Source organism: Annulohypoxylon maeteangense (genome assembly GCF_022496945.1).
Source record: "Annulohypoxylon maeteangense strain CBS 123835 unplaced genomic scaffold GGS22scaffold_13, whole genome shotgun sequence".
Taxonomy (NCBI): domain Eukaryota; kingdom Fungi; phylum Ascomycota; class Sordariomycetes; order Xylariales; family Hypoxylaceae; genus Annulohypoxylon; species Annulohypoxylon maeteangense.
This window is the reverse complement of record NW_025953260.1, coordinates 736,935-759,612: the sequence shown is the minus strand read 5'-3', so window position 1 is coordinate 759,612 and position 22,678 is coordinate 736,935. Positions and strand designations below refer to the sequence as shown.

The following is a 22,678-nucleotide window of genomic DNA, read 5'->3' as shown; positions in this document are numbered from 1 at the left end:
AAATTACATTTTTATAATTATTTTATTAATTATTTTTTTTTAAATAAATTAATCGTATAATTATTTTTTAAATTCGAATTAATAAAAGTTTAACGTATAAGTTTAATTATAATTACTTTTTAATATATTATTTTAAAAAAACCATTAATTATTTATTATAAATTTAAAAATTTTAAAAAAAAAAAAAACTTTTAAATAAATAAATTATTAAAAACTTAATTTTAAAAATTTAAATTTATCGATTAAAATTTAATAAAAAAGTTTAATAAAATTTTAAATTATTATTAATTAACTTAAAAATATTCGAATATATATAAATTAAATTAAAATTTCGATTTTTTTCATTTTATTAATACGCGATTTATTTAATATATATAAATAAAATTACTTTATAACGCGTTTAATAAAAAATTTAATTAAATAATTACTTTTTTTAATAATTAATAAAATAATAAATAAATTATTTATAATAAATAATTATTATTAAATTTAAAAATAATTATAAATAAAATATACGCTTAAATATTTTAATATTTAAACTATTAAAGCTTTAGCTTTTAATTAACCATATATGGTTAAACATGCTAAAAACGGCTAGATCGAAAAGAAAGTAAGTTCAACGACGTCCGAAATTAATGAGAAAAGGCGGTAGTGATCGAAGCCTCCTGGGGAAAAAGTGAATATCGTGGAGAAGAAAAGGAAGGATTTCCATATTTCCACTCAGTCCGAAATGAATTGGAGACTTTCCACTTTCCAAACCCACTGCGGGGGATTTGGGGTAAAATCAAGACTTAGTCAGCACAGTAGTTGCGCATGTATTTTTTGAATTCGCACGGTAGTTGAGACCCTGTACCTAGGTAGGTAGTATCCATGTTGCAGCCTTCGGCGAATCTTCGCAACTTGATGATACGTACCTTGGTATGCTTATGTACGACATACATATTCGGCCTTTCCAAATCTAACCTGAAGGTTTCTTACACTTGTCTTTCGCTTTTATATTCAACTTCTTGCGAGTTGAAGGTGTAGGCATCTTGACGCCACTAGGCGCAGGTCTGAGGCACAGTAATTAGACCGATCGTCTGCGGGGAGAAAGGAGGTTGGTGTGTTGCACGCGCAAATAAAGTAGCCAATCCTTCTCGGCTTCCTCCTTTGGTTGCGCGTCGCTCTCCAATCGTCTCCGTCAGTGGCTGCCTATCGGTCGTAGATACAGCAAGAAGAGCAAGCCACAGCGTTATCTGATCCCTCTATCGGATTTTTACTTCTTTCAGCTCAATTCCTTCTCTCGCAAGGCAGCCGTATTCATTCAATGTGCTTCATGATTCCAATCTCCAACCATTTCCTTATGAGCAACTACTGAACGTGTCAAAACAAATGTCATCCCTGGAATCATCCATGTCGCCTCTCTTTGAAGAGAAGCAAGATAGAAATTATCGGTCTGATGTCCGACCGCCGCCAAGGCATCCGAACCGGGGCTGGGGACGTCTGGGAGTTGTGTTATTGGCTGTTGTATCTGGCGTGGGAATTATCAGCCATTTTGGGCATGGCCGTGTCAATTATGGCTTTCGTTTTCCGAGTCCGGGGCATAAGGCGTCGTCGTCGTCAGAGGCTCCAGAACCGTCGGACGCTCCAGAAGGGTGGACAGAATGGTCAACCGTAAGCCCTCTAAAGAAATCACACGCTCGTGTCCACGCCCGCGTTATGAAAATGTAGTTGATATTGACATTGCGATCTCTCTCGCCCTTTAGATTACACCGAGCGAGAAGCTCATCTGGCAGCCATGCTTCCAGCTCTACGGCCCTGACTTCCAATGCGCTCGACTAACCGTACCTATGGACTATCACCGACCGTTGAATGAGTCAGCAGACCATCCCAAGGTGCACCTAGCCCTGGTCTTGAAACCCGGTATTGGTCGTACCGAGGATCCGTCATCCTTCGGGCAGTCTCCCTTACTTATAAACCCCGGCGGCCCCGGAGGTAGTGGAGCTAACTTTGCATTGACGGCTTCCGAGCTGCTTCAGACAGCGGCTGGCAGTGACCTTGACATTATTGGGTTCGATCCACGAGGTGTTGGATCTACCACGCCCAAAGCTGACTGTTTCGTGGCGCCCGATGATGATTTCGGACTCGACGGGAAAAACGTTGCGTATATGCAACGACTAGGCTGGCTTACTTCTGGTCACGATGTGGGTATCGTAAACTCCAGTAATGTTGCCCTAAGCAAGCTCAACGCCCGATCAAAGGCGTTATCGAAGCTCTGCAAGCGCGTCGACGAAGTCGAAGGTAACAACAGTATCTTCCGGTATTCGAACACTCCCAATGTTGCACGGGATATGCTATCAATCGTCCAAGCTTGGGATGAGTGGCGATCCGTTCCCGACGTCAAACCTGCCAAGTCTAGCCAGAAACAGGAGATCGTTGACGAGCAGACTGTTACTAAAATAGAAGCTCAGGATAGCACCCAAGGCAAGTTAGTCTATTGGGGCTTTTCCTACGGGACTTTACTTGGAGCCACATTCTCCTCTATGTTCCCTGATAAAGTTGGTCGAATCATCTTAGATGGTGTTGTCGATGCCGACCACTATGTTAGCCCTATGTTGGATAACGCCATATTTGACACCGATGCAATATGGGACAAGTTCTTCTCCTATTGTGCCGAAGCGGGATCACAATGCCCACTCTTCCAGCCTGGAGAGAAGCCCGAGGATATCAAGAGACGTTTCGACGACACTATGATCTCGCTGGAGAAAGAGCCTGCGATTGTTTTACCCTCCCGGGAGAACGTGCCTATACTGATTACCGCCAGTGACGTAAAGATGATTATATTCTCGGCACTTTATTCACCAATTGTCATGTTCCCTTCCATTGCTATACTTATAAAGGCCATCATCGATGACAGGCTAGATAACATCGTAGGTAGCCCGGCACCGACAATGCTTTGCCACAATTTGACCCTACCTCAATGGCCAGACGACGCGCAAAAGGTGATCGGATGTAGTGACAAACGGTACAAGGTATGGAGCTCCGTCGAATCCGACAAACTCGCCTTCGAGATCAGTTCTAATATGCACCAGCTCAATGACGACCTTGATAGTCTACAGACGCGTTTCGAGGCGATGGCTAATTTTTCTTCGTTCGCCGATGTCGTGAGTAATGCTTCATTCCAAATACAAATAGTACCCTCTAACTGTTTTAGTGGATGAACGTTGGCTTCAACTTGGGCTGCAACGGGTGGGATATCGAAACGAAGGACCCGCCCATGCGCTGGGATGACCACCCAGCTCATAAGCAACAACCCATCGAAACCAGTTTCCCATTGCTTTTCTTATCTAACCATTTCGATCCCGTTACACCGCTACGCTCTGCTCTTAAAATGACGCGCAAGTTCTCACAAGCGAGTATCATCGAGCAAATCGCAGAAGGCCATTGCACTGTATCATGCTCCTCTCTCTGCACGATCGGACACATACAAGCATACCTTAACAAGGGGATCCTACCTCCCGCACCAAAATTCAGTTCAGATGATGAGGGAGAGTGGACGACTTGTATTTGCGATGCGAAGCCCTGGAAGAACTTGATGGTAGAGAAAACAGCAATGGGAACTAATAACTTGGACGGTATGACGGCTGAACAGGCAAATGCTATGACAGCGTACGGCGGTCTACGAGACAAGTTTGCCGAGTTTACAGCAGCTCAACAACAATTCGAATACGGCAACCCAATTCGACTCCCGCGGATAAGGAGCTCTTTGTTTATGAATGACGAACATCCTACTTGTAGCAAGCCATGATTCTTGTCAAGTCGGTGTCTAAGGATATTTTATAGCGTTCCAGCCGAGCAAGCGTCTTGCAAGTTTATTTCTATAATACGCTACCTAAGTTTGCGATCCGGCTAGAGTAAATAGCTGAATTTACAACTATCTACCTAGTATCTAATACCTGGTATACTGTTTATACATTGAGAGGTGACATTGCTTATTCCAAATAGCCACTTCTCGTCAAGCAAGCTACCTAGGTAGGTACTTTATGGTAACAAGATTTGATATGAATCGCCTACTCCACGTCTTCACATCCCTTACCGCTACGCAGTAATACGAATAGGCCTTTCTATAATTTCTATTCACCATCTTCGGCAAATGCCGTCGGCTGAGTTCCGGCCATGTGGCTAGTCCTTCCCACGTTACTGTGCCGCATCATGCATATAGCTCGATCCGGGACAGCTGCGCATGCATTTCCCTATTCGCTCTCCGAGGGCTAAAGATTGTTGTTTGCGAAATTCGCACGCAAACGGCATCAATCCATGCAGGTACCAAGCTTCCTCCTCGCGTTCTCTAACCCAGATTTACTTGCCCTGCTGCGTATGTGCCGTATACTACAACAAATCAGGCCCTCGCCTAGCTAGAAATACCAACGCCCAAGATGCCGAGGAACGTCGTCCATGGCTTTTAACACTCGGCACCCAATCGCTTAGGTAATTATAGTGCGGCGATGCATATGAGCGATACCGATACCGATCTATCTATCGCATCTCACCCCAGAGTCTTGTCTTGCACAGACATTGATGCGGCGCACGCGACAGGAAAAGCAAGACGACCGACTATATTCGCTCGGTCAGCGTGTGACAGCGGACGGAGTACGGGCTCAAAAGCATTATAGCGCGCGTCACAAGCGGCCATTAGCCCCAGCATTTGGAATGCAACCATTGCGAAGCTATCTACTCCGCGGGCCGTCCCCTAGTCGGATAATGTAAGGGCTACATATGATTCGCATGCGCCGCCGTATAGTCGCATTTATGAATCATATATTCCTATACATTACAAAATCCAACGTGTATGATATGGATATGACAAATAACCCAAATTCCCACCAACCCACGACATCCCACCCTCACAAGCGGGGTCAAAAAACCGATGAAGAAAAAAAAAAGATCGTTCCCCAAATGCCCCAAATCTGGCTCGGCCTCTAGGCATTCGTCTTTCAAGAACAAGCGAGCTGCACGTTGGTGCGAGATGCGTCCCAATCGCATCATCCATGCATGGCTAGCGCGCGTTGGTTCCGTCTACCTGGTATCCATCAGCCCATCCACCCCAGAAACGAAAAAAAAATACCGGGGACCGGGGTATTGAAAAAGAAAGAGATCTAATGTGAGAGGACCGCGATACGATTATATAATAATGTAGGTATACATCATGAGCCGGGATGCGGGTGTTTTCGTTGGGTGTATTATACGGCGAGATATAGGTAGTGAATAGGTATATACCTGATTGTACATACCTAGGATGAAATAGGTACGGATGATGACAAGGTAATACGCCCTTACGGTGACTCTTCGTATGACATATATATGTCGATATTCCGAACAGCAAACCTACGTCTTCATTACAATTTGATAACTTTGCACTCGCCTACGTAGCTCGACCGTTCTCCCACTCATCCATCCAAACAGCAGTCTAGACCAACCTTATTCCCATAGCGGGACCGAACTAAGAGAGACAGACCGCCTAACCAGCCCACCAGATTTACCTACCTACCTAAGCAGCTCAGCTCTCCTATCTACCTACCTACCTATGCCAGGCACCACCACCACCAACCCACCACAAGAAGAAGAAGAGCTTCCCAAGAAAAACAACAATGAAACCATGACAACCCTCGACACCCTCGTCGTCTTCTACAACCGGGACAAAGTCATCGAATCCGACGAATCTCCCGAAACCGAAACCTTCGCCGCGCGATGCCACTGCGGGAACGTGAATTTCACCGTAACCCTGCCGACCTCCTACCTGCCCTTAAACGCGTACATCTGCTCCTGCACGCTCTGCCGCTACACCCACGGCACATTCGGGAGCTACCACGTGTCGTTACCACAAGGCGTGGCCCCGGAATGGACGAGCAACACGCTGAACCTGTCCGTGTACAAGACCCCCGGCAGCGGGGCAGGCGGACACGGGCAGCGCATCTTCTGCCCGACGTGCGGGGCGCATAATGGACACTACGAGGCGTGGGCCGGGCAATGGATCATCGAGCCCTCGCTCTTCGACGCGCCGATATTCTGGCGTTTCCGGGGCATTGGGTTTCCTAACTCGGCTGGTGACGGGGGCGTGCTGTCCTGGCTGCCGGAGGTGGGGGGGAGGAAGCTGACGCAGGTTAGTATGGACCACGACTTTGCGCCGGACTACGAGGCTGAGGTTGGTGCGGATGGCGGGGAGAGGTTGCGCGCGGAGTGTAAGTGTGGGGGAGTTTCGTTTACGATCCCGAGGCCGGGGGAGAAGGTGAAGGGGGATGCGTATTTGAGGCGGTATGTGTCGCCGACAGATCCGGGGAAGTGGAAGGCGTTTTTGGATTTCTGCCGCGATTGTAGGTTGGTTTCGAGCGCGCATGGGGTGCCGTGGGTGTTGGTCCCGAGGACGGTGCTGGAGCCGGAGGTTCCGCCGGACTTGCGCTTTGGGACCGTGAAGACGTATAAATCCTCCGAAGACGTTACGAGGGGGTTCTGTGGCGTGTGTGGTGCGACGGTATTTATAAAGTGCAAGGATAGAAGCCCGACGGAGGAAACTGAGGTGCTTAATATCGCGGTTGGTATCCTGAGAGCTCCAGAGGGTGCCAAGGCAGAGAATTGGGTCACTTGGAGAGCTGGAAACCCGGAGTGGGTGGAAGATGCGATGGATTATGACCCGGAGTTTGTGGAGGCTGTTGTAGACGGCCACAGGGAGTGGGCGATTGAGAAGTATGGGGAAGCGCTGGATTTTGATGTTATGTAGGAGGGGTTTCTACTTGAGATGGTAGATAAGTTGTATCCATATCCTCCACAGGACCGCATAGTCTTAACGTGGTATGCATTGGATGAGCACAACCTATGAGATAGTAAAGTATATGGCTCATGAATGCTGTATATTAGTAAGATGGTATATATATCCAAATCTAGCAGTTATATGAATTGATCGATGCGAGCTCTGTTTTGAGAAGTTACCTGTATGTATTAAGCATTTAGACGATAGATGTTGAAGTTGAGTTGATGAAATTCAAGAGCTCCTCCAACCGGGTGTATCAGGGTATTTTTAATTTAATCTGTTGGCGATTGCCTTCGAGTTATCTGCAGCTTCCAGCTTTGTGAGTGGCGTACGGACCCGTAGAAGCATTGACCAATCCCGTTTAACCTTAAATTCAACGCCGCTGCGACTAAATTCCGCAAGTGCGGATGTTTCAGGTATCCGATACTTAAAATATGGGCGAGACTACCCCTCTTATCGAGTACCTCATACTCTATCAATGATGATTCGATAAGGAAAGACGGGTCCTTACAGCCAATCAGAGTAACGATGTAACTTCCAATGAAATTTTTAGCTGTTAGGAGCTTTTTTATCTTCAGACCACAGGTTTTTAATCCCACCTGGAAACCCTTTCCACGACTTTTTATTACCAATCCCCCCTCTCCGTCTCGACTGGGATATTTCCTTTGGCTGCAGGGCGGTTTCAATCAAGATGTCGGCGTTTTCGCGAACACTGGCGCCATTTTTGCGCGCCTCGCGGCACTCCCTCAGAACCGGCAGCGCCGCCAACCCTTTACAATTCGCTGTGCGACAGCAAAATGTGGTCGCAGCCCTTAACATCACAAGATCATACGCAGTATTCGAGCGAACGAAGCCTCACGTAAACGTCGGTACCATTGGTCACGTCGATCACGGCAAGGTATGTCTTTTATAAAGAGTATATAACATAAGCTCCGGAGAACCCCTCATCTCTAACTATTTATATAAAACTAGACTACTCTATCCGCTGCTATCACAAAAAGACAGGCCGAGAAGGGGCTTGCTAACTTCCTCGAATATGGCGCTATCGACAAGGCGCCTGAAGAGCGAAAGCGTGGTATCACTATTTCTACAGCACATATCGAATACGCCACGGAGAATCGACATTACTCTCACGTCGACTGTCCCGGTCACGCCGATTACATCAAGAACATGATTACTGGTGCCGCCAACATGGATGGTGCTATCATTGTCGTTGCTGCTTCCGATGGTCAGATGCCTCAAACGAGAGAGCATCTTCTACTTGCCCGCCAGGTCGGTGTTCAAAGGATTGTCGTCTTCGTCAACAAGATCGACACCATTGACGACCCCGAGATGTTGGAACTCGTCGAGATGGAAATGCGTGAGCTGCTATCCCAGTATGGCTTCGAAGGAGATGAGACCCCCGTTATCATGGGTTCTGCCCTGATGGCTATGGAGGGTAAGCGGGATGACATCGGTAACCAAAAGATCGATGAGCTTCTGAAAGCCGTCGACGAGTGGATCCCTACCCCCCAGCGTGACCTTGACAAGCCCTTCTTGATGTCCGTCGAGGACGTCTTCTCCATTGCTGGTCGTGGAACCGTCGCCTCCGGTCGTGTTGAGCGAGGTACCCTCAAGAGGGACCAGGATGTCGAGTTAGTCGGAAAGGGTCAGGAGATCATCAAGACCAAGGTTACTGATATCGAGACTTTCAAGAAGTCTTGCGAAGAATCGCGTGCTGGTGACAACTCGGGTCTGCTTCTGCGAGGTGTCAAGCGAGAGGATATCAGGCGAGGTATGGTTATTGTCAAGCCTGGTACCGTGAAGCCTCACACCAAGTTCCTGGTCTCCCTATACGTCTTAACCAAGGAAGAAGGTGGCCGACACACCGGTTTCCATGGAAATTACCGACCCCAGATGTACCTACGAACTGCCGACGAGGCCTGCGCGCTTTACTTACCCGACGATGTCGAGGACAAGAGCAAAATGATCATGCCTGGCGACAACGTCGAGATGTTGTGCGTTCTGCACAACCCCCTCGCCACCGAGATCGGTCAACACGTCAACGTCCGTGAAGGTGGCCGAACCGTCGCAACGGGAATTATTACACGAATCATCTCTTGAAGCGGCTCACGGACTGTTTAGGACTAGTCTAAGTGTGCAAGGGGGATAGAACGGGCTATTCGGCTCTATATTTGTATAGCCGGATTGGGGAAAATCGGCGTTGCTCCTCTTGTGTATAAGGGAATTCGGACTATGTATTATATTTTGAGCCCATGTACACCTGGCACCACCCCAAGGCTCGTCTAATCTCCCCTCTACTCTAACGCGTCTTTTCATGTAGCTGAGTTGACTATAGAGAATGATGAAATGTAAAACAACTAACTAGACTAATGAGTTACTTGCATGAAGAAGGAAAATATTCCCAGTGTTAAACCCGGTCTTGGGACATGGAATGGGGCTCTTGCTAGCCTTACTAGTGTGCTTCTAATATTACAAAAATACCCCTTTCATGGCAGCTAAGTATAACTAAACAACTCCACATCTATTACCGAGCTTCACGAAATTAGGTCAACTAATAATAAACACATTTCTGAATAGGGCATCAAATATAGTGACTATGAGTTTTCATAGTCCTCGTACGTAACTTTAATGCGTGGCATCGAGGTTTACATATGCGTACTTTTGCATACGCACACGATGCTAGAGTAGGTATACAACCCCTGTGGTTTCCTTGTGATTGAGATCTATTCATACCCGGCCCTTCTCATCCACTTCGGCGGTTATCCACGTGTATCTAGAGAAGATGGCCACTTATCTGTCACGGCTAAGGGGGCGTCGATCCACTTGTCGATGTTGAGTGTTTACTGCTCTAGCGTCACAGCTACCCAACCAACCAGGGATCAATAGTCCTAAATTATCGGATCTTGTGGTTCTCCCAGTGATTATCTTTCCTCATCACAGAAATACATACTTTATCGATCTTCAATTTTGAAGTTTATGGTGGAATATAGTTTGTTGGTGTTTCTTTGTAGGCTGTCGTAGGTAAAGCAGAATAACACGATTATCTCGTGATGTTTTCTCAGGGGAAGGTTGCTGATGGCAGGCCTCCTATAATTAGGAAAACTTTTATTAATATTAAAAGCAGGCATACGACCCAACTTTTTCACAAGGCATTGATGCCCGATGAAATATGAGTCAGTACTGATAATAAAGGAGCATTCAAAAACCTATTTTCATCAGTAGCCAAATCGTGGTTTATACCGAGGGTAAAGAAGCTCCATGACTCCGTCCAACCGATCGATCCAGCCGAACTAAGCTAGTTCGGGGTTTGCTACCGCTCGGGCCAGGTAATTCTTACGCTGACAAGCTTCGGCGGCCAACGGATGGGATCGCCGAGACGACGGGAGCCTGCGTCATGCTAGGCTAAGACACGCAGGTACTTTATCTATTCGAATAGGGATGATCTTACTATTTTCAAGTTGTTATCGAAAAGCCATCCTCAACCGTGTAACATTGAGGGCTCAAAAAGAAAAGTCTATGATGATGAGCCTGTTATCGGTGTAACGGGTAACATGGTAACATGGTAATGTGGCTGGCGCAAATCGTAGAAGGACGCATTGACTTACCCAACTGTGTACCCAGAAATGTCTAAGACTCTACCTAAGTCCTAGGTAAGCATTAGGTCATAGCCAAATCGCAATCTCTTCCTTAGGTCGCTCACCCGATGTCGCTATTGTAAAAAGAGAGGCATTTTCCAACCGCCAAGAACTCTCATCTCAATACAGAACGTTAGGATAACGCACAGGTCAGCAAAGGATCAACCCAACACACACAGAACGAGGAAGCCGTCGTGGGCTACCCGGGCGTGGTCCCGTCATTCTATTATCAGGGGCCCACACGAGACGATTAGCGTACCGGTTCAGCCCGCTCAGCTTTGCCAAGTGCTGTGCCGTTGCCGATAAGATATGGTCTGCTGTTTTTTTTTGAGGCCTTGTGGTCTACCAAGATTTCAAAACATAAAATATAGCCAAGAAATAAAATAAAAATACAGAGAAGAAAAACCACGATGCTACCGATGACAACCATGAAGATACATTTCTTCTCACATCCTTAGTTGCAGACACGATCAGTCGTCATTTTACTATGTTTAAGGCTCCTTTTTAAAAAGTCTTAAATAGGAACGAAATGAAACATCGACCTGCAAATGAACGCTAGTAAAATCAATTCACTGGCTTCCGTTCTCTCGGGTCTTACCCTATTAGGTAAGTGCTTTAACTGAATTTTCCTGTTTTGTGGACACACAAGCCTGAAGCCGTAATAGTGGGACCCCTGAGAGTTTGCGGCTCGAGACCCATTAATCGAATGTGGTTCAACTCTTTTGAGTCTTTTCACAACACCACTCAATCTCCTTTTTTTCCTGTCTTCTCACCGTAACGAGCTCTTAAGGTGATTCTGGTTGGCGTTTTAGTTTGGCAAGTAGATTCTTATCTAATTCAACTTTGTTAATGTCTCTCAATCGATCTCTATCTTCTCTAAATGCTCTCAACTTCGAGGATCCCGGGTCTCGAAATCTCGCCGTGTGGCTCCGAATTTACGGTTCCGGGCCTGTGGATCCTTTCGAACACCGAGATTCGCCGAACCAACTCCCTCGCCCTAAACATTTACTCGATTCGCGTCCTCGCGCCTTAGAGTAAAAAGCGTGTAAAATAAGCTTTTACTGGCTCCTGGCTTGGGCACTGTCATTCCTACACGGGCCTATCCCATTACTCGTAACAATGGGGGTTGACCCGAATAGGAAACCAAAGTGGTTCCGCCATCGGCATCGGTCCAGTACATTCTCGATTTCTCAAACAATTCCATCAACCTTGTGTTGGCCAATGGCGTCCCTTACCAGGTTAACCTGTTGATCAGAGGCAATAGCCTAGAACTTCAAGGGTGACTTTCCCTTCAGTTATATAAGGGATGGATCCCGCCCCCTTACACCTCTTTATGAGGTCCCATTCTCACTAGTATATCCCTTCATGAGAGACGTTTTACTTAAACCTCCTCAAGGTATTAATTAATAATTATTTCAAAAAATAAAAAATAAAATAAAAAATACACAATGGATTCAAACGATTCCTCCACCACAGATGTGGAAAGGCCTTCCACCAAGGCTAGCAGTAGCCACCCGGACAACCAAGTCAAGTATGGACCAGTCAACCCTCCCGGTTTGGCTCGTCGTCCTACGAATCCTTTAACCCGTAATGCCACCAAGGAGACGATTCGAGATCCTAACTTAGATGTGAACTTACCGTACCGAACGCTCTCCAACGAAGCCAACCTTACAGAATACACTACAGAAACAGAACAAGGACAAATACCTGGACCACTAGAACCTGATGGAGAGCACCGTTACAAACTCGTCACCTTCGTCCCGAACGACCCTGAAAATCCTAAGAACTGGTCTAAGGGGTACAAGTGGTATTGTACTATGGTCGTGGCCGCTACTTGTTTCGTCGTAGCTTTCTCGTCCAGTGTCGTCACCGCGGATATTGTTGGTGTGGCCAAAGAGTTTAATGTCAGCGACGAGGTCGCGTTACTCAGTATCACTTTATTCGTCGTCGGTTTTGGTATTGGTGAGTGAATCCGCGCAACTCACTACGAGTCATTCGGTTAACTAACAGTCGACAAGGTCCAATGATATTCGCCCCTCTATCCGAAATCTATGGAAGACAGATTATTTACGGCACGACACTATTGGTCGCCGTCGTTTTCATTATCCCTGGTGCCGTCGCGAAGAATATCGCTACTCTCCTAGTCGCTCGTGCAATTGATGGCATTGCCTTCTCTGCGCCGATGACACTTGTCGGCGGTACGCTAGCTGACTTGTGGAGATCCGAGGAAAGAGGTATTCCTATGGCTGCTTTCTCCGCTGCCCCTTTTATTGGTCCTGCTAGTAAGTTACCTACTAAACTCAACTTAACAATAATCTCGATTACTAACATGTTATCCTAGTCGGTCCGCTCGTTGGTGGTTTCCTATCTGATGCCGCTGGCTGGAGATGGCTATACTGGATCCACTTGATTATGGCCTTCATCGTCTGGGTCTTGATCACATTCACCGTACCCGAGACATACGCACCCACCATCCTAGCCAGGAGAGCCAAGAAGTTGCGCGCAGAGACCGGCGAACAAGACTACGTCACAGAAGAGGATATCGACAAGCGACCTTTCACTGAGCGTCTGGGAATCTTCTTGATCCGACCCTTCCAGCTTCTATTCGGTGAATTGATCGTCTTCTTGATCAGTCTATACATGTCCGTCCTCTACGGTCTGCTATACATGTTTTTCGTCGCCTTCCCCATCATCTTCCAAGAAGGCAAGGGTTACTCCGCCGGTATCACCGGTCTCATGTTGTAAGTTGAAAACCCCTCCCTAACTCACACCTCAACCCAACCCACTAACACCACCCAAGCATCCCCCTAGCCGTCGGCGTCGTCGCATCCGCCGTCTGCGCACCTTTAGTGAACACACACTACCGAAAGCTGATTTCCAAATACAACGGCCTGCCCCCACCAGAGCTGCGTCTAATCCCCATGATGTGCTCCTGCTGGTTCATCCCAATCGGCCTCTTCATCTTCGCCTGGACCTCGTACCCGCACCTCATCTGGGTCGGACCCGCATTCGGCGGTTTCCCCATCGGCTTCGGCTTCATCTTCCTCTACAACTCCGCCAACAACTACCTCGTCGACGCATACCAGCACCAAGCGGCCTCCGCCCTCGCCGCCAAGACCTGCATCCGGTCCTTCTGGGGCGCCGCCGTCGTTCTCTTCACCACCCAGATGTACGCGCGGCTCGGCTACCAATGGGCCAGCACGCTCCTCGCCTTCATCAGTCTCGCGTGTTGCGGTATCCCCTTCTTGTTCTGGACGTACGGCGAGAAGATCCGCCAGCGCAGTAAATACGCGTACGCCGGCGAGGACGACGAGAAGCTCGCGGGCGTGAGCAATGGCCCGCTTTCCCGTGAAGACGATTCCGAGGACCAGGATTTACGTCGTGCTAGGAGTTATGTTAGTAATCCTTGAACGGCCGTCTTGGTTAAGGGCAAAAACACATTTACATACGGATTAAAAATATATCAGTCCAAAGTTTCTGAGAAGGAGACTTTGATTTATGGACTAGACAAATGAACACCAACGCGGCATACGATATACTGCGCCAGCGGTGTCGGTGGAGCAAGCGTGCAGGCCACACAACAAAGAAAGGGGAAAGTGGCCCTATCATTCCGTTCTATAACAACAGTACCTAGGGCGGGTTTGGTTTGGTTACAGCACGGGATATCAATTGCCATGAGTGGAAGTCCGGTGCCGGGGTGCACCAAATGCATATGTAGAGGCGTATCTGGCGTTAAAACAACATCATTTTTGCGATTTACAAAACGGGGGGAGTCAGTCAATCAGTCAGTTCAATGCCTTGCCTTGGAGGATGTCCGCGTACGAGAGATACCTTAGAAGATTAGATGAAAGATGCGGATGAGGACAACCTTATACATACGGATGATGCCCACTAGGTATTATATTGGACTGGATTTGGATTTGGATGTGGGCTTAGAAACTTAACGCCCCTATAGATAGATGGCTTTGCATAATAGATTAATAGAAACAAAATTGGATAAACATGTATCTCCTCCACAGTGGCAATGTTAGGCATTTATGCTAGGAGTTGGATACCGGTATGTCAAGTTAAGAGCGTTATAGATGTGAACATGTGAAATCCATTCCAAAACTGATGAGGTCTCTTTACATGCACTTCTCCCATTCTACCAATACATCGTAAAATCCGCCATATTCATACCTATCTTATATGTGTGATATATACCTGTCCTACCCTTCATTGCCTACCTAGGCAAATAGGAATTTCAAAATCCCCATCGATCAACCCACAGCTTCACCCACTCCGTATTCACCGGCTCCAGCTCCCTCGCCGTCGGACTCGCGCGCAGCGTATTCTCCACGCGCCACGTATAATCGTCCTCGCCAGCGCCCTCTTCGCTCGCTCCATTTCCGTTCCCATTCACAGCTCCGTTACTCTTACCCCTCGGCACAAGCGACTTGTAAAAGTCCAACAACTTGACTGCGGGATTATCTTCCGCGCTAGTCTTCCTTGCCGCACGATCGTGGCTACTGCGCTCGAGGGCGTCGATCCATTCCTCGAACGATGTCTCCTCCTTCGCTATTCCTTTCTCTTTCAACGCAGGGAGTAAGTCCGCGAAGGTGACGGGCGAGGGATTGACTAGGTTATACACCTTCGCGCCTTTACTCCCGCTTTTCGCCTTCCCATTTATGCCATTCGTTTTAACAGCTTCCTCATCCCCGACATCTTCGACGACCTCAAGTATAATATTCGCAAGCTCATCAACCGGTACCCACTCGACCCTACTACTCGTCCCGAGCGTCTTCGGCAACTTGCCTAGAAATTTGCTACTGCGCACCAGGCTCGGAAACCACTCCCATTTATTCCACGTTCCACCTAACTCCACCGGCCCTGCGACCTGTCCAACACGCAATACTGCAGCCCTGCGCCCAGTCGCCTTAACATAGCTATCAAGTAAACGTTCCCCAACATATTTACTTCTAGCATACCCCTGCTTCAGTACCAATTCCTTGGGATTATCCAGCACTTCCTCGGGGACCTGGGTCTCGGCGCCCATAGCCGCCGAAATACTTGAGACAAAGAACAGCGCGGGGTTCTTTACGCCATGTCTCGCTATCTCCAACAAATTTACAAGCCCTGCAATACTCGGTTCGAAGCTCTTAAGCGGGAGCAAGAAATTCACGGGCCATGCATTATGAATGATAGCTGTAGCCTCCGCAACAAGAGCATCGTAGTCCTTACTATTTAATCCAAGGTGTGGTGCGCCGAAGTCAGACACGGTTAGGAAAACGACGCGCCCAGAGTCTTCATCGGCCGGGGGCAGGCTGCGGGACTTGAGGGCAGAGGCTTGTTTCGCGGAAGCGTCGGTAGCGCGATTCAGGCAGAAGATGCGGCGAACCCGGGTGCGGGGCAGGGCTTGCAGCGCGGATAGTAGGTATGTTCCTAGACTACCGGTGGTGCCTGTCAATACGACAGTCTGCGGGGTGCGCGGGTTGCGGGCGTGAGGAATGTATTTATCTAGCATAGCCTCTACGCCACCATCTACCGCATGCCCCTTCCCCTCACTTTCGCCGAGTAGATAAGACGATAAAGTATTAGCTAAGGATCCCGCCGTAGTTGAGCTGTACATGAGTCCGATATTCAACCCGCGTAGTGTATCTTCCGAGATGCCGTAATTCCTAAGCGCAGCCTTAAGTCTCGAAATCGTAATCGTAACGCCATTTGAATCTAGACCTCGCGCGAAAACGTCGGTCTCAGCATCGATATCTTTTGTATCAAGTGCCTGTTGGAACAACTGCGTGAGTACCGGTTCTAGCCCCAACGCATCCAAGGATTTGATAGGATCCAAATCATTAACCAAGATCCCACTTTCGACCCGTTCGTATAACGCGTCGATTTCCTCCTCGTAAGCTTGTAACGTAAGCTGTCGTTGAATCGTCCCCTTGCCCGCTCGCAAGAACGGCTTTTCCTTGGATGTGAATAAGATAAGCTCACTCGGGATCTGGCCAAACTTGGGTGAAGTTTGGTTCGCCTCGTGGATCTTGGGCCATAGCTTATCAAGCGCAGAGTGTGCCTCTTCGGCGTTAGTCGGAACAAGGTGCTCGTGTAACTCGAGGAGAAGACAAAGCCGGAAGCGATGCGAGCCACCCACGATAACGCCACGTACGTCAGGATGAGACGATACTATAGCCTCGAAGTCAGACGGATCCATCTTGTACCCATTAGCCATGGCAACCCAATTATCAGTACGCCCACGGAAGCGCCACCACCCGGGTTGCCCAGGAACCGGGGCGAACAGGTCTTTAGTACGATACTCATCCGTCAGATCCGGGTACGAGCGGAAGTACGAATACACCTTTTCAATCGCCTCGGTTTTCGGAAACACAAGTTCGTACAGACCCGGAAACACTTCCTCCATGCGTTGCCCTACATCTACAAAGCGCAACGCATCCCAGTTCTCGCTATTAGGGGAGTAGTCCAAGTGCAATAGTGCGCCCTCCGTACTGCCGATGAGACTGTAGAGGTGGGGTGTGATCTTGGCGATCTCAGCACCATGCACTGGGTTGATGGGACCTCCAACATACCCTACGTGCTTGAGGCGGGTGAGTGCCTCAATGCCATCCGGAAACTTGAGCATATTCTCAATGGGGACGGGTGGACAGATTAGACTGTTAGCGCCAGTTTGGTGGATGACGGTCGCAATGTTGGCCGGGATTATGGGAACATCCGGATGCATGAGAATAGCAGTCATAGGGGAGTGTAGAGAGACCATGGTTATGTACATTGCACCAGCCTATTTGGTTAGGTACATGAGAGTTTTTCTATGAGGTGATATATGGTCTTTGATGACTTACATGAGACTGAGACCCGACGATGAGAACGTCATGGTGAGCGAGAGTGCTACATGTCGGCCTCTCCACGTGAACGCCTTCGGGGAGGACGCCCTTCTCTAATGGCGAGAACAGGTTCTCGAAGTGAGCGTGAGTCCACCATATTGGCTTTGGATGACCTGATCAATGTGAGAAGATTGCTCATACCATTTGGTTATATATAAGTGAGTTAATTGTATATTGGACACTTGAGAAATCATAGAATAGCTCTTGAATACATAGTCAAGTCAAAATAAAATAGAAATAGTATAGATAACGGAAGCAATATCTGACCTGAAGTTCCAGAGGTGTGAAGGCCCATAAATCGCTGATCCTTGATCTCATCGAAGGTTTTATCGAAGGGGTAGTCTGGGACGAGATCAGGGGACAGGATATCCTGGAGTAGTATTCCTGGTCTGGCCGCAACGGTTGGGCTAGCCTTGCCAATGAGTTCGGCGAGTGTTCCCGATGATTCAGGACCGTAGAACATGTGCTTAGCTCCGACGGTCTCGAATAGTCGAAGATTGGCCGATACTCGATTGCTCAAGGACGGAAACACCACTACCTTGCCGGTTTTCATGGCAGCAATAGCCCATATTATGTACCGAGCGTCGCTTTGCGACATCCAGATGAATGTCTCTTCATCTGGCCCAAGGTTCTCGGTGAGAAACCAGGCTGCCCTATTGACGGCATTATCGAGAACAGCAAATGTTACATCGACAGCATCGCGATCGGGATGACTAATTTTAAGAAGAGGACGGGTTTCATTAATCCTTCTCTTCACCACGTTCGGGATCAGCTCATGGAAGCCAGCCATGGTTTGTAGTTAGAGTGGGTGATAAGAGGGAAAAGGTAAAGGCCGAGTTTGTAAACAGCAAACAGCAAATTGCAAACTATAGGACACCACCACTTCCGCTCTCTTTGGGTGAGAGCTTGAAACGTCAGGAACTGACACATCGTTCCGAGGTTGCAACTGCAAATTATATCCCTCACAAAGCAACAAAGTTTCCGAGGTTGTTATCCCTTTTACCTGAATTTCGGTTTAAACGTCCTTTGCAGTTGCTTTGTTAGAAGCGCGGAACCTTCTATGGTTCCGCCCTTTCACTTTCCAGGTCACTTCCTAGGACCTCGAAGCAAGGGCATTGTTCCTTCTATGTGCGACGTACTGGGATGATATGCATGTAATAATGATCTCCCATCTACCCCTATAGTCAAATGAGCGGGGCTTATCCATACACACACCATTTACATGCCGCGTACATATACGATGGGGCGTAGTATTTCGGTATGTGACGGCACTGCGACATTGTGGTGGCCAGGCTGCATTAACATCCGCGTTTACGTGGGTTGTACGGGACGTAGGACTGACTGCTCCCTTGCCAGTAAAGACCGAGCGATTTCCCGAACTTACTAAGCTTCGCATCACCCCATTCGTTATGTTGGCCAATCTCGGTCGAACCGTATGAAAACGTTGCATACCCACCAACAGCAGCCTGCCTACCTTACTTCAACTACTTTTGTGCAACAATAAATCCTTAAGAAGCAGTGAAACCCAAAGACTGAAACGTAGAGATCCTCGATGCACGTGGCCTGCAGTCTTAGAGGATCGTTAAATTTGCGGGAATAAAGAGGAAATAAAAGCCGAATAGGTAGTGTGTGTAGTACCTAGGTACGCTTATACATCAGTGACAGACCGTCCTCTTAGAATCTTGGAAATAATTACCATTCTCTGTCTTAGATCAATATGAGCCAGTGGCTTCGGGAATGATATGAAATTTACGCCAAGGGGTAAAATGACAAAAGTGGTTTAATCCCGACGACGAAATCTCGAATCCGCAGCGCGGTCTTCTGGCGATCTACCGATATCAAGCGTAATGCTTAGGTTAACAGACAGTTGGGCAGATTCGAAGTAGAGTCTAGACTACAATGCTGGGCACATAATGCAGATAAGCTGTCCTTTACCGTTCGTGATAATTCCTCGGACCTTGTGTCCGTCAGCAGGTTTTCTGAAATGATTTATGAAAATCCCAGAATGGAAGCTTACGAATGCAAACAAACCTTGGCATCGGTTGTCTGCAACCGCAGCTTCCCTCTAATGTTCTGTCCAAGGAAATATTCACATCCTGAATTCGATGGATGCTGCTGTGCCTTCATTTCAAACCAAGCCAAAGGCCCTACGCGTAGACCGTCACATTTCATGGGTGTGTAAAAGTAATTATCGAATTCTCGTAAGCATTGTCGTGGTGTAGTTGACTAGTCGAACTAAAAAGCCATCTTTACTCGTTCCCCTCCACGCAAGCCTGTGCCGATGTCTTAAGACAAATGCGAAACCATGTTCCCTAATGAAAACCCAACTCCATTTCCGCGGTTACGTCGACGATGCTTTGCGAAGAAATCGTGGTAGGAAAAAGCGACATTTTTAAAGGCATTTATCGGTGCTAGGCATGAAATGTTAGTCTCGTTGCTGTCCATCCTCGTACTCGAGTGTGTTGCCGATGAAATTCGTACCTTGACAAAGCCAATGTCGGAGGACTTCTCACGGAAGCACTGACGGCAGATGTTGAGGCCGTACTTGCGGATCAGACCAGCCTTGTGAGTGCAGACACGGCTATAAGAATGATGTCGCGTTAGCTATTATCCTTGGCTGGTTTGGTTTGATGAAACATTTAGAAAATATCAAGACGTACCAGGCGCGAGAGCCCTTGCCGTATGTTCGCGGGCGCGAGTTCCAGACGGATTCGTGAGACATATTGTCGGATGTGGTGTTGCGATGTGAATTATCACGAACTGTCGGTATGCGAGGAAGTTGCTAAAAGCTGTCTGGGGTTGTGAAAACTTTCGCGAGATTTTGGGGAGTTTTGGAGTTGAGAATGCGAAATTGTGTGTGGTTCGGTTGAGGGTTGCAGGGGTAAGAATGAATTAGGAATGGTTAGCCCCGAAAAACTAGCGGGCTACATATGTATTTATTTAGCCACACTATCGAAAGTAAGAGTGCGGAATTGTGGCTTAAAGTTCAATGGTGGATACTCGGTATTATGTAATATCGGCATCAAGCCTTAACTATCTCTTATCGATAAAAAGATAAAATTTACAAGGATCTTTCAATTAAGCTATGATAGCTGCCGCTTGCCCGCATCCATTTCATTGCAAAGTGGCATCTTCCCAGGTCTGCTTTGTATTTCAAAGCATCCATTGATTTTTAACCTACCCTCCCTATTAACTCAACCAATTTGCAATACTCGATATCTTTTCAAGTTTATCATTTCCCAACACTCCGTTTTCCAATATCCCGTCACTGTGTCAATTTGGTTTATTCAACTATAACGACCTGTGTGGCGTTGTCGTTATCCCTTACTCTTGACTGAAACATCCAAAAGTAACAATGGTTCTTGTTAAGAGCTTCGTGCTCACAGGCCTTGCCGCCGTTGTGGCAGCCAAGTCTGCTGTCCTTGATCTCATACCATCCAACTTTGACAGTGTTGTCCTCAATTCGGGCAAGCCTACTCTTGTAGAATTTTTTGCTCCCTGGTGTGGGCACTGCAAGAACCTTGCTCCCGTGTATGAGGAGTTAGCTCAAGCTTTCGCTACTTCTAAGGATGTTCAAATTGCCAAGGTTGATGCTGATGCCGAGAAGGACTTGGGGAGGAAATACGGAGTACAGGGGTTCCCTACTCTCAAGTGGTTCGACGGCAAGAGTGACAAGCCAACTGATTACTCGGGTGGCCGAGATCTAGAGAGCTTGACCAAGTTCATTACAGAACAGAGCGGTGCTAAGGCCAAGAGAAAGCTGGAGATGCCTAGCCATGTAAACATGTTAACGGATGCTACCTTCAAGGAGACCATTGGGGGTGATAAGAATGTATTGGTTGCGTTCACCGCTCCCTGGTGTGGTCGTATGTGTTACTCATCCAACCCTAGCAAACATTAAAAGGGCTAACATTTCATTTATCAGACTGCAAGGCCTTGGCTCCTACCTGGGAAACCCTCGCCGAGGACTTCATCAACGAGCCCAGCGTTGTTATCGCTAAGGTTGATGCCGAGGCAGATAATAGCAAGGCAACTGCTGCTGAATACGGCGTTACCTCCTACCCGACCCTCAAGTTCTTCCCTAAGGGCTCGACCGAACCCGAAGCCTACTCGGGCGGCCGAACCGAGAAGGACCTCATCGACTTCATCAATGGGAAGGCTGGCACTCACCGTGTCCCCGGCGGCGGTCTTGATGCGACCGGCGGTACCATCGACGTCCTAAACCACATTGCCCTGAAGTACGCTATCGGTACGGAGAAGCTAGCCGACCTTGCGGCCGAAGCTAAGAAAGTCGCCGCCAGTCTGGCTGAAGATGCGCAATACAAGTACGCTCAGTACTACATCAGGGTGTTCGACAAGCTGTCGCAGAATGAGGGTTACGTTGCTAAGGAGTCGGCCCGCTTGGACGGTATCATCAGGAGGGGCGGTCTAGCTCCCTCTAAGTTGGACGAGCTACAGGCCAAGACCAATATCCTCAAGCAATACACCCAGCAAGCCGCCGAGAAGGTCGCGGAGAAGGTCGTGGGCAAGGATGAGCTATAGTATAACTCCTAGAGGAAAGAATAAGCCAAGCAAACATTTTGTAACGAATAACGAAAAACGAGTCTCTTAATCCGAGCTACGTATTATGATCATGGTATTGGCCATAGTCATTCATCCTAAGCAAACCATCGCAATAGATGTACTTATCAATTCTTCCACAACGCCAAGCAATGCCTTAAGTGATGTCCCAACTCTAACTTCGTCTAATTTAGCACTACTGCTGTTTCGAGGCCGCATTAGATAACTTCTCCTCACTCGCTTGCAGCGCAGATTCGAGGCTATCCAAACGTCGCGTCATCTCGTCCACTATAGCCAGGTAAGGTGACGTTAGACCTTTGTTGAAATACGAGGCGCTGTCGCGCAAATGTGTAGGTTGTAGGCTTATATGTACTTACTTTTCGCGAAGATTTCGGACGAGACAGTAGTAAACTTAGTAGAAAGTGAATCTAAAAGCTCTTCGACGACGGCGGTGAGTTCATCCGAACCCTGTGTAATGTTAGTCAAGCTATGGTTACCTACGTACTAGAGCGTCCCGATAGATCGCTGTAACTGGGACGATCTTACGTTACCCGGCTCTTTGCTAGGCTCATCAGTCTTCTTAGACGACATGTCGCTAGTTGAAGATAAACCTGTGATCGTAAATTGAATTCGGCGTAAGAAGCTGGAATGCGTTTAGCAAACAAGGGTTTCTCGATCTTTTTGCGTAGAGGGTACGGGGTATGAAAATGGCACAGATAGCGATTGCGCGACGCGTACGGAGTAAATTGAAATCTAGCGTATGGCTACAAGCGGCAAAGACCTCCAGGGTTTGTAACACTTATCGATTACCTGCTACAAAG

The 22,678-nt window shown here is 47.7% G+C and overlaps 8 protein-coding genes across 8 annotated transcripts; 5 read left to right on the top strand and 3 right to left on the bottom strand.

Annotated features, from left to right (window-relative positions):
• Positions 1–934: 934 nt before the first annotated feature.
• Positions 935–4,249, top strand: GGS22DRAFT_168201 (alpha/beta-hydrolase). The gene is made up of 4 exons (XM_047962114.1): positions 935–1,653; positions 1,746–3,011; positions 3,072–3,143; positions 3,194–4,249. The coding sequence occupies exons 1-4, from the start codon at positions 1,372–1,374 to the stop codon at positions 3,785–3,787; spliced, it is 2,214 nt and encodes a 737-aa protein (XP_047817066.1). The 5' UTR covers positions 935–1,371; the 3' UTR covers positions 3,788–4,249.
• A 770-nt stretch (positions 4,250–5,019) lies between these two features.
• GGS22DRAFT_168199 (DUF636 domain protein) lies at positions 5,020–7,020 on the top strand. The gene has a single exon (XM_047962113.1). The coding sequence runs from the start codon at positions 5,564–5,566 to the stop codon at positions 6,752–6,754; it is 1,191 nt and encodes a 396-aa protein (XP_047817065.1). The 5' UTR covers positions 5,020–5,563; the 3' UTR covers positions 6,755–7,020.
• Positions 7,021–7,250: 230 nt separating this feature from the next.
• Positions 7,251–9,350, top strand: GGS22DRAFT_168198 (translation elongation factor Tu). Its single transcript, XM_047962112.1, has 2 exons — positions 7,251–7,682; positions 7,757–9,350. Exons 1-2 carry the CDS (start codon positions 7,476–7,478, stop codon positions 8,885–8,887), a joined length of 1,338 nt encoding a protein of 445 aa, XP_047817064.1. The 5' UTR covers positions 7,251–7,475; the 3' UTR covers positions 8,888–9,350.
• Positions 9,351–11,665: 2,315 nt separating this feature from the next.
• GGS22DRAFT_37628 (MFS general substrate transporter) lies at positions 11,666–13,875 on the top strand. The gene is made up of 4 exons (XM_047966933.1): positions 11,666–12,384; positions 12,441–12,704; positions 12,764–13,163; positions 13,223–13,875. The coding sequence occupies exons 1-4, from the start codon at positions 11,871–11,873 to the stop codon at positions 13,830–13,832; spliced, it is 1,788 nt and encodes a 595-aa protein (XP_047817063.1). The 5' UTR covers positions 11,666–11,870; the 3' UTR covers positions 13,833–13,875.
• A 511-nt stretch (positions 13,876–14,386) lies between these two features.
• On the bottom strand, positions 14,387–18,422 carry GGS22DRAFT_168194 (acetyl-CoA synthetase-like protein). Its single transcript, XM_047962111.1, has 3 exons — positions 17,565–18,422; positions 17,256–17,410; positions 14,387–17,194 (listed from the first exon to the last, which is right to left on the bottom strand). Exons 1-3 carry the CDS (start codon positions 18,085–18,087, stop codon positions 14,666–14,668), a joined length of 3,207 nt encoding a protein of 1,068 aa, XP_047817062.1. The 5' UTR covers positions 18,088–18,422; the 3' UTR covers positions 14,387–14,665.
• A 1,277-nt stretch (positions 18,423–19,699) lies between these two features.
• Positions 19,700–20,019, bottom strand: GGS22DRAFT_190542 (ribosomal protein S14; the record flags this gene model as incomplete). The annotated part of the gene is made up of 3 exons (XM_047964991.1): positions 19,700–19,708; positions 19,779–19,878; positions 19,958–20,019. The coding sequence occupies 3 exons, from the start codon at positions 20,017–20,019 to the stop codon at positions 19,700–19,702; spliced, it is 171 nt and encodes a 56-aa protein (XP_047817061.1).
• A 380-nt stretch (positions 20,020–20,399) lies between these two features.
• On the top strand, positions 20,400–22,145 carry GGS22DRAFT_37605 (disulfide isomerase). Its single transcript, XM_047966931.1, has 2 exons — positions 20,400–21,163; positions 21,223–22,145. Exons 1-2 carry the CDS (start codon positions 20,653–20,655, stop codon positions 21,837–21,839), a joined length of 1,128 nt encoding a protein of 375 aa, XP_047817060.1. The 5' UTR covers positions 20,400–20,652; the 3' UTR covers positions 21,840–22,145.
• GGS22DRAFT_37607 (heat shock factor binding protein 1-domain-containing protein) lies at positions 21,947–22,585 on the bottom strand. The gene is made up of 3 exons (XM_047966932.1): positions 22,404–22,585; positions 22,235–22,325; positions 21,947–22,145 (listed from the first exon to the last, which is right to left on the bottom strand). The coding sequence occupies exons 1-3, from the start codon at positions 22,446–22,448 to the stop codon at positions 22,054–22,056; spliced, it is 228 nt and encodes a 75-aa protein (XP_047817059.1). The 5' UTR covers positions 22,449–22,585; the 3' UTR covers positions 21,947–22,053.
• Positions 22,586–22,678: the final 93 nt, after the last annotated feature.

What these genes read in the sequence shown, in the direction of transcription:
- GGS22DRAFT_168201 (XM_047962114.1), top strand. Translation starts at nt 1,372, where the DNA reads ATGTCATCCCTGGAATCATCCATGTCGCCTCTCTTTGAAGAGAAGCAA. An exon ending in GGTGGACAGAATGGTCAACC is followed by an intron (nt 1,654 to 1,745) that starts GTAAGCCCTCTA and finishes CTCGCCCTTTAG; the next exon opens with ATTACACCGAGCGAGAAGCT. An exon ending in GTAGTGACAAACGGTACAAG is followed by an intron (nt 3,012 to 3,071) that starts GTATGGAGCTCC and finishes AATATGCACCAG; the next exon opens with CTCAATGACGACCTTGATAG.
- GGS22DRAFT_37605 (XM_047966931.1), top strand. Translation starts at nt 20,653, where the DNA reads ATGGTTCTTGTTAAGAGCTTCGTGCTCACAGGCCTTGCCGCCGTTGTG. An exon ending in CACCGCTCCCTGGTGTGGTC is followed by an intron (nt 21,164 to 21,222) that starts GTATGTGTTACT and finishes TTCATTTATCAG; the next exon opens with ACTGCAAGGCCTTGGCTCCT.
- GGS22DRAFT_168199 (XM_047962113.1), top strand. Translation starts at nt 5,564, where the DNA reads ATGCCAGGCACCACCACCACCAACCCACCACAAGAAGAAGAAGAGCTT.
- GGS22DRAFT_37628 (XM_047966933.1), top strand. Translation starts at nt 11,871, where the DNA reads ATGGATTCAAACGATTCCTCCACCACAGATGTGGAAAGGCCTTCCACC. An exon ending in CCCTTTTATTGGTCCTGCTA is followed by an intron (nt 12,705 to 12,763) that starts GTAAGTTACCTA and finishes ATGTTATCCTAG; the next exon opens with TCGGTCCGCTCGTTGGTGGT. An exon ending in GGTATCACCGGTCTCATGTT is followed by an intron (nt 13,164 to 13,222) that starts GTAAGTTGAAAA and finishes ACACCACCCAAG; the next exon opens with CATCCCCCTAGCCGTCGGCG.
- GGS22DRAFT_168198 (XM_047962112.1), top strand. Translation starts at nt 7,476, where the DNA reads ATGTCGGCGTTTTCGCGAACACTGGCGCCATTTTTGCGCGCCTCGCGG. An exon ending in GTCACGTCGATCACGGCAAG is followed by an intron (nt 7,683 to 7,756) that starts GTATGTCTTTTA and finishes ATATAAAACTAG; the next exon opens with ACTACTCTATCCGCTGCTAT.
- GGS22DRAFT_168194 (XM_047962111.1), bottom strand. Translation starts at nt 18,087, where the DNA reads ATGGCTGGCTTCCATGAGCTGATCCCGAACGTGGTGAAGAGAAGGATT. An exon ending in TCACACCTCTGGAACTTCAG is followed by an intron (nt 17,411 to 17,564) that starts GTCAGATATTGC and finishes CACATTGATCAG; the next exon opens with GTCATCCAAAGCCAATATGG. An exon ending in TCGTCGGGTCTCAGTCTCAT is followed by an intron (nt 17,195 to 17,255) that starts GTAAGTCATCAA and finishes CTAACCAAATAG; the next exon opens with GCTGGTGCAATGTACATAAC.
- GGS22DRAFT_37607 (XM_047966932.1), bottom strand. Translation starts at nt 22,448, where the DNA reads ATGTCGTCTAAGAAGACTGATGAGCCTAGCAAAGAGCCGGGTAAC. An exon ending in CTAGCAAAGAGCCGGGTAAC is followed by an intron (nt 22,326 to 22,403) that starts GTAAGATCGTCC and finishes AACATTACACAG; the next exon opens with GGTTCGGATGAACTCACCGC. An exon ending in GTCCGAAATCTTCGCGAAAA is followed by an intron (nt 22,146 to 22,234) that starts GTAAGTACATAT and finishes ACCTGGCTATAG; the next exon opens with TGGACGAGATGACGCGACGT.